This window comes from Saimiri boliviensis, chromosome 14 (genome assembly GCF_048565385.1).
Source record: "Saimiri boliviensis isolate mSaiBol1 chromosome 14, mSaiBol1.pri, whole genome shotgun sequence".
NCBI classification, from domain to species: Eukaryota; Metazoa; Chordata; class Mammalia; order Primates; family Cebidae; genus Saimiri; species Saimiri boliviensis.
The window spans coordinates 12,946,952-12,962,960 of NC_133462.1; the positions used below are offsets into that span (position 1 = coordinate 12,946,952).

The 16,009-nt window shown below is 58.7% G+C and overlaps 1 protein-coding gene across 1 annotated transcript; it reads right to left on the reverse strand.

Annotated features, from left to right (window-relative positions):
- Nucleotides 1-496: 496 nt before the first annotated feature.
- BCAM (basal cell adhesion molecule (Lutheran blood group)) lies at nucleotides 497-15,362 on the reverse strand. The gene is made up of 15 exons (XM_039465539.2): nucleotides 15,224-15,362; nucleotides 13,111-13,232; nucleotides 11,695-11,929; nucleotides 11,538-11,608; nucleotides 10,443-10,539; nucleotides 10,177-10,359; nucleotides 9,507-9,643; nucleotides 9,017-9,173; nucleotides 3,658-3,773; nucleotides 3,406-3,547; nucleotides 3,101-3,237; nucleotides 2,803-2,947; nucleotides 2,568-2,712; nucleotides 1,083-1,200; nucleotides 497-988 (listed from the first exon to the last, which is right to left on the reverse strand). The coding sequence occupies exons 1-15, from the start codon at nucleotides 15,294-15,296 to the stop codon at nucleotides 983-985; spliced, it is 1,884 nt and encodes a 627-aa protein (XP_039321473.1). The 5' UTR covers nucleotides 15,297-15,362; the 3' UTR covers nucleotides 497-982.
- Between the last annotated feature and the right edge of the window lie 647 nt (nucleotides 15,363-16,009).

Here is a 16,009-nt window from a genome sequence, read left to right on the forward strand (position 1 = left end):
CAGGTGTGAGCCTCCAAGCTTGGCCTTTTTCTTCTTCTTTTTTTTTTAGAGATGAAGTCTCGCTTTGTCGCCTAGGCTGGAGTGCAGTGGGGTGATGGTAGCTCACTGCAGCCTCCTCTTCCTGGGCTCAAGGAATCCTTCCACCTTAGCCTCCTGAATAGCTGGGACTATAGGCACACCTAGCTAATTTTTGTATTATTATTTGTAGCAATGGAGTCTTGATATGTTGCCCAGGCTGGTCTTGAACTCCTGGCCTCAAGCCACCCTCCCGCTTCAGCCTCTCAAAGTGCTGGGATTATAGGTGTGAGCCACCACCACTGGGATTACAAGAATGATCCACGGCGCCCAGCCCCGGTCTCATTTCTTTCTCCATGACATCAGGCTTCTCCCGTCCTCTTGCAAGAGGGCGGACGGGGAGGGGCAGCTGAGGGGGAGAATCACCTGCATAGCCCTTCCCCTCCCTCCTCCCAGAGGAAGCTCTGGCCACCGGCTAGTGTCGATGTGACAAACAGCATTTATTCCAGACTCCAGTGTCCACAGATGACGGGGTGGGGCAGAGGTAGGGCGGGGCAGGAGCGGGAGCAGGGGCAGGGGCGGGGATCCAGTGTCAGACTCTGCAGCAGGACGTCAGCGTCAGGTGGGGGGACCGGCAAGGGAGGTGGGAGGTAAAAATAGCCCAGGCCAGCCGACCCTCGGAGCCTTGTCCCAGGCCGGGCCCTGGGCTTGGGTCCAGGAGCTATTCTTGGGCCTGGGAGAGTCACATTCTCTGGAGGAAGGCCCCCTCCCACCCACCCACCCTCCCTCTCCTTCCCTCCCAGAGGCAGGCAGTCACTGTGGGTCCCCGCCTGGCCAGCAGAGGAAGGAAGGGAGGGCTGGGCAGGGAGAGGAAAGAAGGCAGGCGGGGGCGGGGGCGGCGTGAGCACGGCTGGTTCTCTGATGCCTGCAGCTCCAGGTCCAGGGACGCCTCTCGGAGGTCCTTGGCTCAGCACTGGGGAGCGGACGGAGAGGTCAGCCTCTGCCCACAGGTGCCGCACCACTGCCCGGCAGGTCCCTCTCACCAGGGGGCCCGGGCCCTCACCCACCTCATCTCTGAAGCCCCCGCTGCCACCCCGGGCTCCTCCAGAGGCACCTCCCATGAGAAGGCCGGTCTGCTCAGGCCGCTCCGACCCTGAGTGGCTCAGCTCTGGCTCCCCTGGCGGCCTGCGGGGAGGAGGCATCAGGGGGAAGTGTTGGGTTGGAGGTGCACCAGGCAAGGGGAGGAGCTGAAGATGGGGGTAGGTGGGGCTAGGAGGCGGCTGGGGGTGGAGGTAAGGAGGGGGGTGTGCTAGGTGGGAATGGCATGGGAATGGGGGAGGGGGTCAGGGCTGGGCGTGGGGATGCAGATGCTATTGGGGTTGGAGATGGGACTGGAGCTGGAGCTGGCTTTGGGATAGATCTGGGATGGTCTTGGATGGTTACGGATTGGAGATGAGGAGAGCCGTGTGGTGAGGAGCAGCTGGGAGAGGCTCAGCGGTTGGGGTTGGGCTTGGGGTCGAGAATGGGGAATGGGGACATGGGTGACGTTGGCTTGGGGCTGGTGGGAGTCTAGGGCTGGGAAGTGGCTAGATGAGGGCTGAATGGTGAGAGATGGGACTGGAGAAGTTGGAGTTAAGAGTGAGCTCAGGGGCATGATGGCAGCTGGGGCTGGAGGTCAGGGCAGGACGGGGATGTGGCCTGGGCTGGAGAGGAGCTCAGATGGGGATGGTTTGAAGGGGGTTATGGATTGGAGTTGAGGGCAGGTCGGGGGTCGGGTTGGGGTGGGAGACAGGAATGGAGTTAGGGATGAGGCTGAGCTGGGGAAAGGAGAGGAGATTGGGGAGGGGGATGGTATTGAGTTTGGCTTGGGGACAGGTTTGGGAATGGCTCTGGGCAGGGTTTAGGGCTGGAGCTGGGGATGAGGATGGAGTTGGGGATGTGTGAGTTGGATTTGGGGCTGCAGTTGGGGATGAGGATGGGCTGGGGATGGGGGTGGGCATGGGGGTGGGAATGAGGATGGGGTGTGGATGAGGATGGGGTGGGGATGGGGGTGGGGATGAGGATGGGCTGGGGTTGGGGATGGGGATGAGGATGGGTGGGGAGGGGTGGGGATGGGGTGGGGATGGGGGTGAGGATGAGGATGGGGTGGGAATGGGGGTGGGGATGAGGATGGGGTGGGGATGAGGATGGGGTGGGGATGGGGTGGGGATGAGGATGGGGTGGGAATCAGGATGGGGTGGGGATGGGGTGGGGATGAGGATGGGGTGGGGATGAGGATGGGCTGGGGATGGGGGTGGGGATGAGGATGGGGTGGGAATCAGGATGGGGTGGGGATGGGGTGGGGATGAGGATGGGGTGGGAATGGGGGTGGGGATGAGGGTGAGGTGGGGATGAGGGTGAGGTGGGGATGAGGATGGGTTTCGGGTGGGGGTGGATGTGGTGGACTCCAGGGTAGAGGATAGATGTGGTTGAGGTGGGTTATGAGTTGAGCTTGGGGTTGAGGGTGGGAATGGGTTAGGCTATGTGGTCACTGCAGACAGCAGGCCACTCACGGAGCTCCCTTCTCTCGCCGGCAGCGGCAGCCAGGGCCCCCTTTGCGTCTCATGCAGTAGAAGACAGCAACGACGAGGAGCAGGAGGCCCACGCTGACGGCCACGGCCATGACGGCCACTCCAGCCTGGGAGGTCTGGGGGCTCACTGCAGGGGCAGGGTGGAGAGAGGCAGGGGTCAGGCAGGGGGCTCTGTCTGCCCCATGCCCGGCTCCTCCGCCACCACTCAGTCACTCACCAGTGCCAAAGTGGAAGACGTGGCGAGCGTTCCCGTGGGGGTTGGAGGCCTCACAGGAGATGCCGTCACGGCTCAGGGCACTGGTCACTTTCAGGGTCAGAGAGCTGCTCACCCAGCCCTGCCTTCCGGGGACCCGCTCTGCGGGCTGTGGAGGCTCCAATCAGGCCCCAGACCGTGGGGTCAAGGGCTGGGGGTGAGGGCAGAGGTGACTTCCAGTCTCCCGGAAGTGGAGAGGAGGATGTGATGTGTGGGTGACTGAGGGGAGGTTCAGGGTCTGAGGGAGAGGAAGGTCCCTTACGCTGCCCCCAAGCTGGCTCCAGGTGAGTTTGGGCTCTGGATGGCCGCGGGCGGAGCAGATGAGCGTGACCTCGTCTCCTTCCCTCCAGCTGCCGTCTGCCTTGGGCTCTGTATCCGCTGCCTTTAGCTCTGGTGAGCCTGTGGTTGGTGGGATGGATAGAAAGTGAAGGGAGAGGAGGGAGAGAGGAGAGGAATTGAGCAGAAGCCAGAGGCCCCGGCCAGGGGCACAGGGATGTGTCCTGTTTGTCCAGATCCCACGTCCCTCACTGTCCCCATCCAAGCCCATCCCCTCCCTGCCCCCTGAACCTTGGACCAGCAGCGTGAAGTTCCGGGTGCGGCTGAGGACCGGGACTGTGGGCAGGGAGGCCTCACATACGTAGGTGCCATTGGAATCGAAGGTGATGGAACTGAGTGACAGCATGGGGCCACTGCTCACGGGAACGGAGTCCTGGGGAGGGCAGAGGAGGGGGAGGATGTGGTGAGAGGCCCAGGATCGAGGCTCGAGGAGAGAGGGGAGGGTGCGGGTGCAGGGCCCGAGGGGGCTCCTTTCCCTCTCACCTTGGTCCACCGTAGGGCAGGGGTGGGCAGGCCTTGCACGGAGCAGTTCACGGTGGCACTGCTGTTCAGGGGTAGGGCAAGTTCCTTCCCCTCGCTGAGCTCCAGGGGATCCAGGTCTGCAGTGGGGGACAGACAATCTGTCACTCTTCCCACCGGCTGAGTTAGGGGCTCTGCAGGGGCCATCGGGGGTGCAAACACGAGTGGACAGTTGGAAGCAGAGAACAGCAAGCATGCCTCCTGGTTTCGTCATCTCCATGAAATCTCCATCCTCCCAGCCAGGCCCTCCAACCCCAAACCTAGCAGTCTAAACTGAGCAGTTGGGGTCCATGTATTTGGATCCCAAAATACATATCCCAGTCAATTACTTTTCTTCAGAGCTGACATCTGAGCCCAAGGTTAGTGTATAACCTGAGTGGAGGGAGGTGTTCCTTTTGTGACTTCAGCACACAAACCTTTTGCTCAAACCCCAACCCTTGGGATAACCTCCCTGATACCCCAAACATCCTATCTGCAAAGCTTTGTTTAAATTAATTAACTCCAGGCTGGAGTGCAATGGCATGATCTTGGCTCACTACAACCTCTGCCTCCCGGGTTCAAGCTATTCTCTTGCCTCAGCCTCCTGAGTAGCTGGGACTTATAGGCGTGCACCATCATGCCCGGCTAAATTTTTGTATTTTTAGTAAAGATGGGGTTTGGCCGGGCGCGGTGGCTCATGCCTGTAATCCTAGCACTTTGAGAGGCTGAGGCGAGCGGATCACCTGAGGTCAGGAGTTCAAGACCAGCCTGGCCATCATAGTGAAACCCCATCTTAAAAAAAAAAAAAAAGACGGGGTTTCACCATGTTGGCCAGGCTGGTCTTGAACTCCTGACCTCAGGTGATTCGCATGCCTCGGCCTCCCAAAATGCTGGGATTAGAGGCGTGAGCCACTGGGCCCGGCTTTTTTTTTTTTTTTTTTTTTCAAATAAAGACGGCCAGGTATGGTGGCTCTCGCCTGTAATTCAAGCACTTTGGAGGCCAAGGCAGGCGGATCATCTGAGGTCGAGAGTTCAAGACCGGCCTGACCAACATGGTGAAACCCCGTCTTTTAAAAAAATAAATAAATAAATAAAAATAAATAAAGACAAGGGGCCAGCGCAGTGGCTCATGCCTGTAAATCTAGTACTTTGGGAGGCCAAGGCCAGAGGATCACGAAATCAGGAGTTCAAGACCAGCCTGGCCAATATGGCAAAGCCCCATCTCTACTTAAAAAAAAAAAAAAAAAAAAAAAAAAAAAAAAAACTGGCCGGGCGCGGTGGCTCACGCCTGTAATCCCAGCACTTTGGGAGGCCGAGGCGGGTGGATCACGAGGTCAAGAGATCGAGACCACCCTGGTCAACATGGTGAAACCCCGTCTCTACTAAAAATACAAAAAATTAGCTGGGCATGGTGGCGCATGCCTGTAATCCCAGCTACTCAGGAGGCTGAGGCAGGAGAATTGCCTGAGCCCAGGAGGCGGAGGTTGCGGTGAGCCGAGATCGCGCCATTGCACTCCAGCCTGGGTAACAAGAGCGAAACTCTGTCTCAAAAAACAACAAAAAAAAATTAGCCAGGCATGGTGGCATGCACCTGTAGTCCCAGCTACTTTGGAGGCTGAGGCAGAAGAATTGCTTGGATCCAGGAGGCAGAGGTTGTCATGAGCTGAAATCGCCCCACTGCACTCCAGCCTGGGCAACAGCAAGACTTCGTCTCAGAAAAAAACAAAACAAAACAAAACAGAGAAGTTCTTACTATGTTGGCCAGGCTGGTCTCAAACTCCTGGCCTCAAGTGATCCTCTTGCCTTGACCTCCCAAAGCTCTGGGATCACAGGCGTGAACCACTGCTCCTGGCCTCAGCAAGTCTTTATTTGGTCTGTTTCCAGGGCAGATCCTCTCACTTTCTTCCATTTCTGGCCCCAGGTTTGACTATCCCAACCACCTCTTCACTAGGCTGCTGCTCCCTCTATCCATCCTCCACCGAACAGCCAGAGGGATCTCTTTGAAACACGTCAGCCGTCCCCTCTGCGTCAAACCCTGCAGTGGCTCCCCAGTACTCCTGGCATCCGGGCCATACTTCTCCAGGGTGCCTACGGCATGCTGCCTGGTCTGGCCCTGACCCACCTCTTGAAGCATCTCCTACTCTGCAGCATTCTCCCTGTGCTCCAGCTACCTTGTTCTCTTGCTGTTTTTCTTGAGTAGGCCAACTTGGACCTGCCTCAGGGCCTTTGCACTTGCTTGCTCAGTCTGCCTACACTGCTCTTCTTATAGCTCTCTGCATTTCTTTTCTTTCTTTTTTGGGGGACTGAGTCTCGTTCTGTTGCCCAGGCTGGAGTGTAATGGCGTGATCTCAGCTCACTGCAACCTCTGCCTCCCAAGATCAAGAAATTTTCCTGCCTCACATGCCTGGGTAGCTAGGATTACAGGCGCCCACCACCACACCTGGCTAATTTTTGTATTTTTGTATTTTTTTTTTTTTTTTGAGACAGAGTGTCGCTCTTGTTACCCAGGCCGGAGTGCAATGGCACGATCTCGGCTCACCACAACCTCCGCCTCCTGGGTTCAGGCAATTCTCCTGCCTCAGCCTCCTGAGTAGCTGGGATTACAGGCACGCGCCACCATGCCCAGCTAATTTTTGTATTTTTAGGAGAGACGGGGTTTCACCACGTTGACCAGGATGGTCTCGATCTCTCGACCTCGTGATCCACCTGCCTCGGCCTCCCAAAGTGCTGGGATTACAGGCTTGAGCCACCGCGCCCGGCCTGTATTTTTTTTTTTTTTTTTTTTTGAGACGGAGTTTCACTCTTGTTACCCAGGCTGGAGTGCAATGGCGCGATCTCGGCTCACCGCAACCTCTGCCTCCTGGGTTCAGGCAATTCTCCTGCCTCAGCCTCTTGAGTAGCTGGGATTACAGGCATGCGCCACCATGCCCAGCTAATTTTTTGTATTTTTAGTAGAGATGGAGTTTCATCATGTTGACCAGGATGGTTTCGATTTCTTGACCTCGTGATCCACCCACCTCAGCCTCCCAAAGTGCTGGGATTACAGGCTTGAGCCACTGCGCCCGGCCTAATTTTTGTATTTTTAGTAGAGACGGGGTTTCACTATGTTGGGCAGGCTGGTCTTGAACTCCTGACCTCAGGTGATCCATCTGCCTTGGGGTCCCAAAGTGCTGGGATGACAGGTGTGAGCCAGCTCGCCTGGCCACTCTCTGTGCTTCTGAGTCCACTGTGTTTTCTCACTCAAATGTCTCTTCTCAGAGGCTTCCCCCACCTCCCCTATTGTGGACACCCGTATCTTTCCTACAGCACAGGACTTATTCCGCCAGCTGCTGAGAAAGATGACAGCTGTCAGCCTGCAGCTGTCAGCGCTCTCTGGGAACTGCCTCAGCTGCTGAGAGCCTCTTGCCTAAGGCCAGCACACCTCTGAGGAGTGGCGGATGTACGGGTATTAAGGCCCAGCCCCCTCACCCCAGCTGGGGACAACTCTGAAGGGCCATCCTGGATTCCAAGTGCCTGTGGGGCTGACCGAGGCCTTCTTTATTTATTTTATTATTATTTTTTTGAGATGGAGTCTCACCCTTGTTGCCCAGGCTGGAGTGCAATGGCACAATCTTGGCTCACTGCAACCTCCATCTCCCGGGTTTAAGCAATTCTCTTGCCTCAGGCTCTCAAGTAGCTGGGATTACAGGCACCCGCTACCATGCCTAGCTATTTATTTATTTATTTATTTATTTTAGTAGAGACAAGGTTTCACCATGTTGGGCAGGTTGGTCTTGAACTCCTGACCTCAGGTGATCTGCCCACCTCGGCCCCCCAAAGTGTTGGGATTACAGACCTGAGCCACTGTGCCCGACCCTGAGACGGGGTCTTTCTCTGTTACTCAGGCTGGAGTGCAGGGGTACAATCTAGGCGCACTGTAGTCTCAACCTTCCAGACTCCAGCAATCCTCCCACCCGGACCTCTTGGTAGCTGGGACTGCAGGTGTGCGCCACTATGCCTGGCTAAGTTTTAATTTTTTTTCAGCTTCCTCAGGTTGAATACTTAAAAAATTTTTTTTGTGCTGGGCGCGGTGGCTCACGCCTGTAATCCCAGCACTTTGGGAGGCCGAGGCGGGTGGATCATGAGGTCAAGAGATTGAGACCATTCTGGTCAACATGGTGAAACCCCGTCTCTACTAAAAATACAAAAAATTAGCTGGGCATGGTGGCGCGTGCCTGTAATCCCAGCTACTCAGGAGGCTGAGGCAGGAGAATTGCCTGAACCCAGGAGGCGGAGGTTGCGGTGAGCCGAGATCGCGCCATTGCACTCCAGCCTGGGTAACAAGAGCGAAACTCCATCTCAAAAAAAAAATTTTTTTTTTTTGTACAAACGGAGTCTCCTTATGCTGCCCAGGCCGGCCTCGAACTCCTGGGCCTAAGCAGTCCTTCTGCCTTGTCCTCCCAAAGTACTGGGATTATAGGCATGAGCCACTGTGCCCTGCCCAAGGCCTTCTTTAAACTTCAGTCCAACCTCTCCTCCTGCCAAATCTGCTTCCTTTACTTCCCTAGACCTAAGAGGTGTGGATCTTGGGGTACTTCCCGTAAACCTCCTGCCTGAAAACATCCAAGTCAGAATCTGCTTCCCAGGAAAGCCGACTGCAACACCCAACACCAGCAATAATCCCGTCCCCCTCTCTCTTATTGGCAATCTCACCTGTGGATACACCATCGTTACTGAAAGGGCTCAGTTAGCATTTACCGTCTTGTCTCCCCCACTGAAGTGCAGGGGCTGGCCTGTCCTGGTCACCGTGTGTCCCCAGTATCTGGTGCAGGGTCTGCCCCAGGAAGGGACAGGCAAGGAGTGTGAAGGGAGCATCCAGCCTTTTCCCACAGCTTGGATCCAAGTGAACTGAAAAGCGCTCTTAGAAGCTGGGAGTCAGCCGGGCGCGGTGGCTCACGCCTGTAATCCCAACACTTTGGGAGGCCGAGGCGGGTGGATCACGAGGTCGAGAGATCGAGACCATCCTGATCAACATGGTGAAACCCCGTCTCTACTAAAAATACAAAAAATTAGCTGGGCATGGTGGCGCGTGCCTGTAATCCCAGCTACTCAGGAGGCTGAGGCAGGAGAATTGCCTGAACCCAGGAGGCCGAGGTTGCGGTGAGCCGAGATCGCGCCATTGCACTCCAGCCTGGGTGACAAGAGCGAAACTCCGTCTTAAAAAAAAAACCCAAAAAGAAATGCAGTGAAAGGGTTGAAGGCAGAGTGTGCGGGATGACAGGGCAATTTCAGGGCTGTGGACGGGAGGGCGCAGAGGCCCTGATGGCAGGACTCCTGGTGCCCTCCTCTCCCCCAGGGCTCTCACAGGCCACGCGCAGTTCCAGCGTCTTGGAGAGCTGCACGTCCTCCGCGGCATCGTAGTCCTCCACTCTGCAGCCGTAGGTCCCGCTCTGGCCCCGGGTCACCCCCTCCAGTGTCAAGTTTCCCTCAAGGTTCACATTCAGCACTTCCTCCTGCTTGTCCTGGGAGACCGGAGACAAGGAACCTGGCTCAGAAGCCACCCTGGTTCAGCAGGGTTATGCTAGGTCAGAAGCCACCAGGTTAGGGTCATGCTAAGCCAGACCCTAACAGGGGTCAGGGGTCATCAGGTCAGGTTGCATGCTAAATCCTGACTCTCTCAAATCAGCAGGCGGTCAGAGGTCTCAAATCAAGGGTCAGAGGTTGTGGGCCACCAGATCAGGTGGCTGCCTAACCCAGGGGCCTCCCAGGTCCCACATTAGAAGTTACGCAGGTTAGTACGTCACAGAGGTCAGGGGCTGGGGGGTGGATCCCAGAGGGACCCTTGGGTGGGTCACCTGAAGGCGGAAAAGCGTGTACTCCGGGCTGGGGCTGCCGTCACCCCGGCAGAGCAGCTGGACAGTGTCACCCTCGCGCACCCAGCCCGCTGGGGTGGACGGGCTGCCCACCCAGAACTGCACGTGCTCCGTGGGATCTAAGGGAAGGGCAGGGACATGGGAATCATCATCAGGGGAAGGGTCAAAGTCAGAGTACAGGCGAGGGGTCAACCCTGCATCCCAGGAGAGGGCTATGGCAGGTTAAGGGTTAGGGTCATAGGTTTCAAGTCTCAGGGTCATACTTATTCAGAGCTGAAGTGCCAGAGTTCAGAGGTTGAAATAAACGGGGAGTCTAGGTCCAGGGTCAGAGGTCTGTGTGGGCGACAGGCCAGTGTGAGACGTGGGGCCAGATGTCACAGGGGGCCCAGTTCAGGGTGAGAGGGTAGAAAGCACCGTTTAGTCATAAACTCCATGGGGGCCAGGGTGCTCAGTGGAGGTTAGAGGTCAGAGGTCAGAGGTCAGGATGGGGCTTGTAGAGGCCAGAGGTCAGTGGCCAGCACTAGCACATTTGTTTTAGCATGAAGTAGGAAGGTGGAGGGCCAGAGGGGAGTGTGAGGCCACCGGCTGGAGGGTCAGGCCTCAATGAGGTGTGCAGCCTGAGATCAGAGGTCACAGGCCAGCACAGACTCACAGTGTAAGGTGAGCTGGAAGGTGCGGCTGTCCAGGCGGCCGTGGTGGCCCTCGGGCAGGCTGTAGTGAGCGGCGCAGTGGAAGCTGGCGTCTCGGTCGGCCTTGCGGAGCCGCAGGTAGAGGGTGCTCATGAGGGACAGCAGGCCCGAGGCCTCCTTGACGGTGCGGCTGGTCATGTAACCCTCTGGGACAGACGGGGAGGTGTCAGTCAGCCAGGCCCCGCCGCCCACCCCAGCCCGCGTCCCGCCGAGCTCCCGAGCCGCTCACCTGGGTTCATCTCCACGGGCACTGCCAGGGGTTGCCCGTTGCGATACCACGTGATCTTGGGGGCTGGGTTCCCGTTCCTGCTATGGCAGGTGGCGATCTGAGGCAGACACAGGCATGGCCCTGGGCTCGGAGCTGGGGCTCTGAAGTCGGGGCTCCTGCTCCCTCAGGAGTTCTCCCTACTCAGACTCAGGAGCTGTGCTCCTCACTCCCGACTCTCCCAGGATCCCAGAGCCTGAATTCCTAGTCCCCGACTCCTCAGACTGAAGAGTCGAGGCCTCCAGCCCCATCCTCCAGGGACCAAGGATTCTGGGTCCCCCAGCTCTCTCCTTCCCAGGACACAGGCGTCTTCCCCCTTTGCCCCTCCTTTCTTTTTTTTTTTGGAGGGGACAGAGTCTCGCTCTGTGGCCCAGGCTGGAGTGCAGTGGCATGATCTCAGCTCACTGCAGCCTCTGCCTCCCAGGTTCATGTGATTCTCATGCCTCAGCCTCCAGAGTAGCTGGGATTATAGTTGTGCACCACCACATCTGGCTAATTTTCTTTCTTTTCTTTTTTTTTTTTTTTGAGACGGAGTTTCACTCTTGTTACCCAGGCTGGAGTGCAATGGCGCGATCTCAGCTCACTGCAACCTCTGCCTCCTGGGTTCAGGCAATTCTCCTGCCTCAGCCTCCTGAGTAGCTGGGATTACAGGCACGCGCCACCATGCCCAGCTAATTTTTTGTATTTTTAGTAGAGACGGGGTTTCACCATGTTGACCAGGATGGTCTCGATCTCTTGACCTCATGATCCACCTGCCTCGGCCTCCCAAAGTGCTGGGATTACAGGCTTGAGCCACCGCACCCGGCTTAATTTTCTTATCTTTAGTAGAGACTGGTTTCATTATGTTGGCCAGGCTGGTCCAGAACTCCTGACGTCAGGCAATCCTCTGAGGCCCTCCTCTGTCTCCCAAGATGCTGGGATTACAGGGGTGAGCCACCACACCGGGCCTTGCCCCTCCTCCTTTATTACCCAGGAGTCCCCAGCCCCTTCTCCCTCAGGCCCAGGAGTCCAGGCCCTTGTCCCCTCCTCCTCCAGAATCCTGTAACCAAGGTCCCGTACCTCCTGGGCAGAGTCTTCCATCACAGACAGCGTCCCTCTGTTGGGGGAGACCTCTGTGGCCTCTGGCTTTGCTGTGAAAAAGACATTCGTGTCAGGAGCCCCTGCCCGGTGCCCTTCCCTGCCTCCCTCCCTTTTGGGGATGCCCGAGGACACTCACCAAACACGCTGAGCCGCGCGGTGGCCTCGGCAGTGCCCGCGGCCCCTGCCCTCACCACGCACATGTAGTCTCGCTCGTCGCTGACCTGGGCCTCAGCCAGCACCAGGCGCCCCCAGGGGTCCAGCTGGTACGGGGGACTGCGGCCCCGGCTGTCGTGCACTGTGACCTGGAGCTCCGAGCCTCGGCCCTGCATCTCCGCGGAGGCCAGGCGGGGGCGAGCCCCTGAGCGGTCGGTCTGCGGGCGCGCACGCGAGGAGCGGTTCTCAGCTCGGGCTGTCCACACGCCCTTCAGCTTCTCTCTCGCTGTGGCTCCTGGCTCTGCCTCTTGTCCTCTCATTATGGCTCTCTCTGGTCCCCCTGTCCCTCCCCACCTCCTCCTGCCCCGGCCTCCTATTCTCCATCTCATTTTCTTTTCTTTTCTTTTTTTTTGTTTTGAGACGGAGTTTCGCTCTTGTTACCCAGGCTGGAGCGCAATGGCGCGATCTCGGCTCACCGCAACCTCCGCCTCCTGGGTTCAGGCAATTCTCCTGCCGCAGCCTCCTGAGTAGCTGGGATTACAGGCACGTGCCACCATGCCCAGCTAATTTTTTTTTGTGTTTTTTTTTTTTTTAGTAGAGGCGGGGTTTCACCATGTTGACCAGGATGGTCTCGATCTCTTGACCTCGTGATCCACCTGCCTCGGCCTCCCAAAGTGCTGGGATTACAGGCTTGAGCCACCGTGCCCGGCCCTCCATCTCATTTTCTCCATCTCAGCTGGCCCATCCCTCCTCCTCTCTGTCTCTCCCTCTCCCACCGGTCTCTCATTTTCTCTCTTTAGTCCTCCCTGACCCCCCCTAGGCTCCTGCTTTTTATCTTTTGAGATGGAGTCGCTCTCTTGCCCAGGCTGGAGCGCAGTGGCTCAATCTCGGCTCACTGCAACCTCCACCTCCCGGGTTCAAGTGATTTTCCTGCCTCAGCCTCCCAAGTAGCTGGGATTACAGGCATCCACCACCACACCCCGCTAATTTTTGTATTTTTATAGAGACAGTGTTTCATCATATTGGTCAGGCTGGTCTTGAACTCCCGACCTCAGGTGATCTGCCTGCCTGGACCTCCCAAAGTGCTGGGATTACAGGCAGGAGCCACCACGCCCAGCCTCTCCTGCTTTCTTGGTGTCTGTCTCTGATTGTTCTCTCTCTCAGGAGCCCTCAGTCCACAGCAGGACCGCGTCATTCTAGGCTCAGCTGTGCCCAATCACGGGGCATCCTGCAGATTCCTTCCCCTTGGTGGGACTCAGCAACCCCACCTGCAACACAGAGTGTGGCATGGTGGATGTCTACAGGCCATAGGCACTGATGAGAGAATGACCCTGCTCGCCCTGCTGTGCCCTGACTCCAGCCCCCTTCCCCTCCCCCGACCCCAGCCCCAAGCACTCACAAGGAACCATTCCAGCACATAATGGTCATGGGTTCCCGTAGGGGTGCAGTCCAGGGTGACGGGCTCTCCTCTCATCACCTCCACCAACGGAGGCACAGACAGGTGCACCTCCGCCTGGGCATCTGCAAGGGGGCAACTGAGCTATCGTCCCCCACAGCAAGAGGAGGAGCCCTCCAGACAGGGTCCCCTCTACCCTGGGACCCAGGTGTCCAGGCCCCAGCCCCTCCTCCCTCAGACCCAGGGGTCCAGGCCCCCAGCCCCTCCTCCCTCAGACCCAGGGGTCCAGGCCCCCAGCCCCTCCTCCCTCAGACCCAGGAGTCCAGGCCCCCAGCCCCTCCTCCCTCAGACCCAGGAGTCCAGGCCCCCAGCCCCGCCTCCCTCAGATCCAGGAGTCCGGGTCCCCAGTCCCTCATTCCTGAGACCCAGGAGTTCAGGCCCCAAGCCCCTCATTCCTGAGGTCATCTGGCCTGCATCCCTTCTCCTGCATCTCTGGTGTCAGACGCATCTCTCTCTGCACTTACAGAGCCCAGGGCTCCTCCTGGGCTGCACAGGCCTTGCAGCCTCCGAGGAACACTGGTGGGGTAATCCTGCACCTGTCCTTGCTGCCCCCCCAGAGCACACACCCCTCCCCAGGGCAGGACCAGGCCTGGCACAGCCATCCGCCTCCAGCACCCCGTGCAGGGCCATCTCCATGATGCTGGATAAATGTCTCTCTCCATCCTGGTCTCCACCTCTGCATGTGTCTCTCCTTTTGGGTCTCTGTCTCTGTCCCTGTCTCTGCCTCTCTCTGCACCTGCACCTCTCAGCTCCTGGGTTTCTTCCACTCTCTCATGAGTGAGGGGCTGGGGTGTGGGCTGCAGCTGGGCCTGGAGCTAAGGCGGGATGAGTGCGTGGGGGTGGTGAGGGGGGACAGGGCTGGGCAGGTTTCAGGAATGTGGGAGGGACAGGCTGGCTGAGACCTGCCCGGCCCGGAGCCAGAGCCCCCCACCGCCTCTTGGCCCCTCCTCCATTTGATACAACAGCAAATGGGGTAAGGTGAGTCATCTTGCAACAGAATAATGTTGAGGCCCAGGATCTTGGGAAGCGGGTTGCCTGGACTCCTAGGAGCAGGGGGAGAGGAGGCTGGGGCCTGGTGGAGTCGTTCTTGTAGAAAAACCCCACCCTCCCTCACCCTCTGGGCTGGCATCCTGGCATCAGTTCTCAGTTCTTAGAACCTCCCTTCCCTTCCCCGCTCAGTCTGGCCCAGCCCTACCCCTGGGGACCCACTGTTGACCGCGAATGTGCCAGGGTCCTGGATTCCCAGGCACTCACCTCTGGCCCCAGCTAGTCCCCAGGGAGGGGCGAAGGGGGCCCGGCGGGAGCCTAGGGCTGAGTCTGAGGCGCAGACAGCAAGTGCAGGCAAAGATTTCTTCTCTCTTTCCCAGCCTGTCATCTCTCTGTCCCTCTGTCCCTGGCCCCCCACCAGGGCTTCCCCTCTGTCTGTCCCCATGCAGGTGTGTGAATAGCTGAGGCCCCAGGAAGGGGGCCTGTCACTTGGAAACATTTTGTTCCACTGTCACTGCCTGGGGCTGGTGCTCCAGCCCCTTCCTGAGGGAGGCGGGTTCTTTATACTGGACTCTGGGAATTCCTAAGTATGTATGGATCGCTGGTGCTGGGACACGTGGTCCTCGATTCTCTAAGGGGTCCCAGGCCCTCTCAAAACTTGAGGACCTTTAAGGGAGGAAGGCCTGGGGTTTTGATTCTCTGTGCCCTGCGGGAAGCCATTCTAGCCACTGGAGGCCTGGACTCCTGGGTCTGAGGAAAGAGGGCCTGGGGGCCCAGATTCCAGGGCCTGAGGGAGGAGGCAGGTGGGACCCGGATTCCAGGGTGCCGAGTGGGAAGGGGGCTGGCTTCTCTGGTTGTCTCTGACCCACCGCCTGGGTATTCCCAGCTCTCCCGCCTGGCTGTCCCCAGCTCTCACTGGAAGGCGAACCTTCCAACACTCCCGTACCCCTCCTCCTTGCGGTCCCCACATTTAGCTTCCTGGAGTCAGCGTAAAGCCCTTTCTCCTTGCTTTCCTGGGGTCTCCAGGGGCCTCCCCCGAGTCCCACCTTGCTCTCAGCCTGAACCATACCTGGGTGCGCCGCCAGCAGGACTGCGAGCAACAGCGCCCCGCACGCCCAGGCCGGTGCGTCCGGGGGCTCCATGTTCACGGCGGCGGCGGCGACTGAGTCCGGGCTGCGGCTCGGCCGCTGAGGGGCTCGGAGCCAGAGGCCCCGCCCCCCGGCAGCCCCGCCCCGCCCCGCCCCGCCCTCCAGGCCCCCCTCGTCCCCCCGTGCCCGGGCGCGGGGCCAGGACCTCCCACTGCCCGGAGCGGACCTCCTAGTGCACGGGGCTAGGCTCGGGGCTCCCTCCGCCCCCAAGCCCAGGGCTGTCTCGGGTAACTGACCAGCGCCCGCAGCGGGGGTCCTGATCGACCAGTGTAGCCAGTGACCCGGGCTAGGGTCTCCCCAGGCAATCGCAGACCCTCTTCCCGTTAGTCTGACTTAGGGACTCGTCCCCACTGGGACCAGCAGCCTAGGCTGGCATTGTCTATTTTAACCAGCAGACCCCACTGCAACCGGTGGCCTGTACTGGCCTCCCCCAGTCTAACCAGTGGCCCCCAGCAGCTGCTCCCAGTATGTTTTCCCCTGTGGTCAGTGCTCTGGGCGGCTTTCCTCGTCTGCCCAGTCGCCTGGAATCAACCCGTTTAACCTCTTATCTCCAACGGTCTTCAAATCCAGTTCCTCCTAGGCCACTTTGATGATGGGGCTGGGGGTGGGGTGCGGGGTGCTCTCTCGCTTGCTCACCCATGGAAGGCCCTCCCACTCGTCCCCCAATCCAGAGAATCCCAGGAATGCCACCCTCCCTTTCTCCTTCC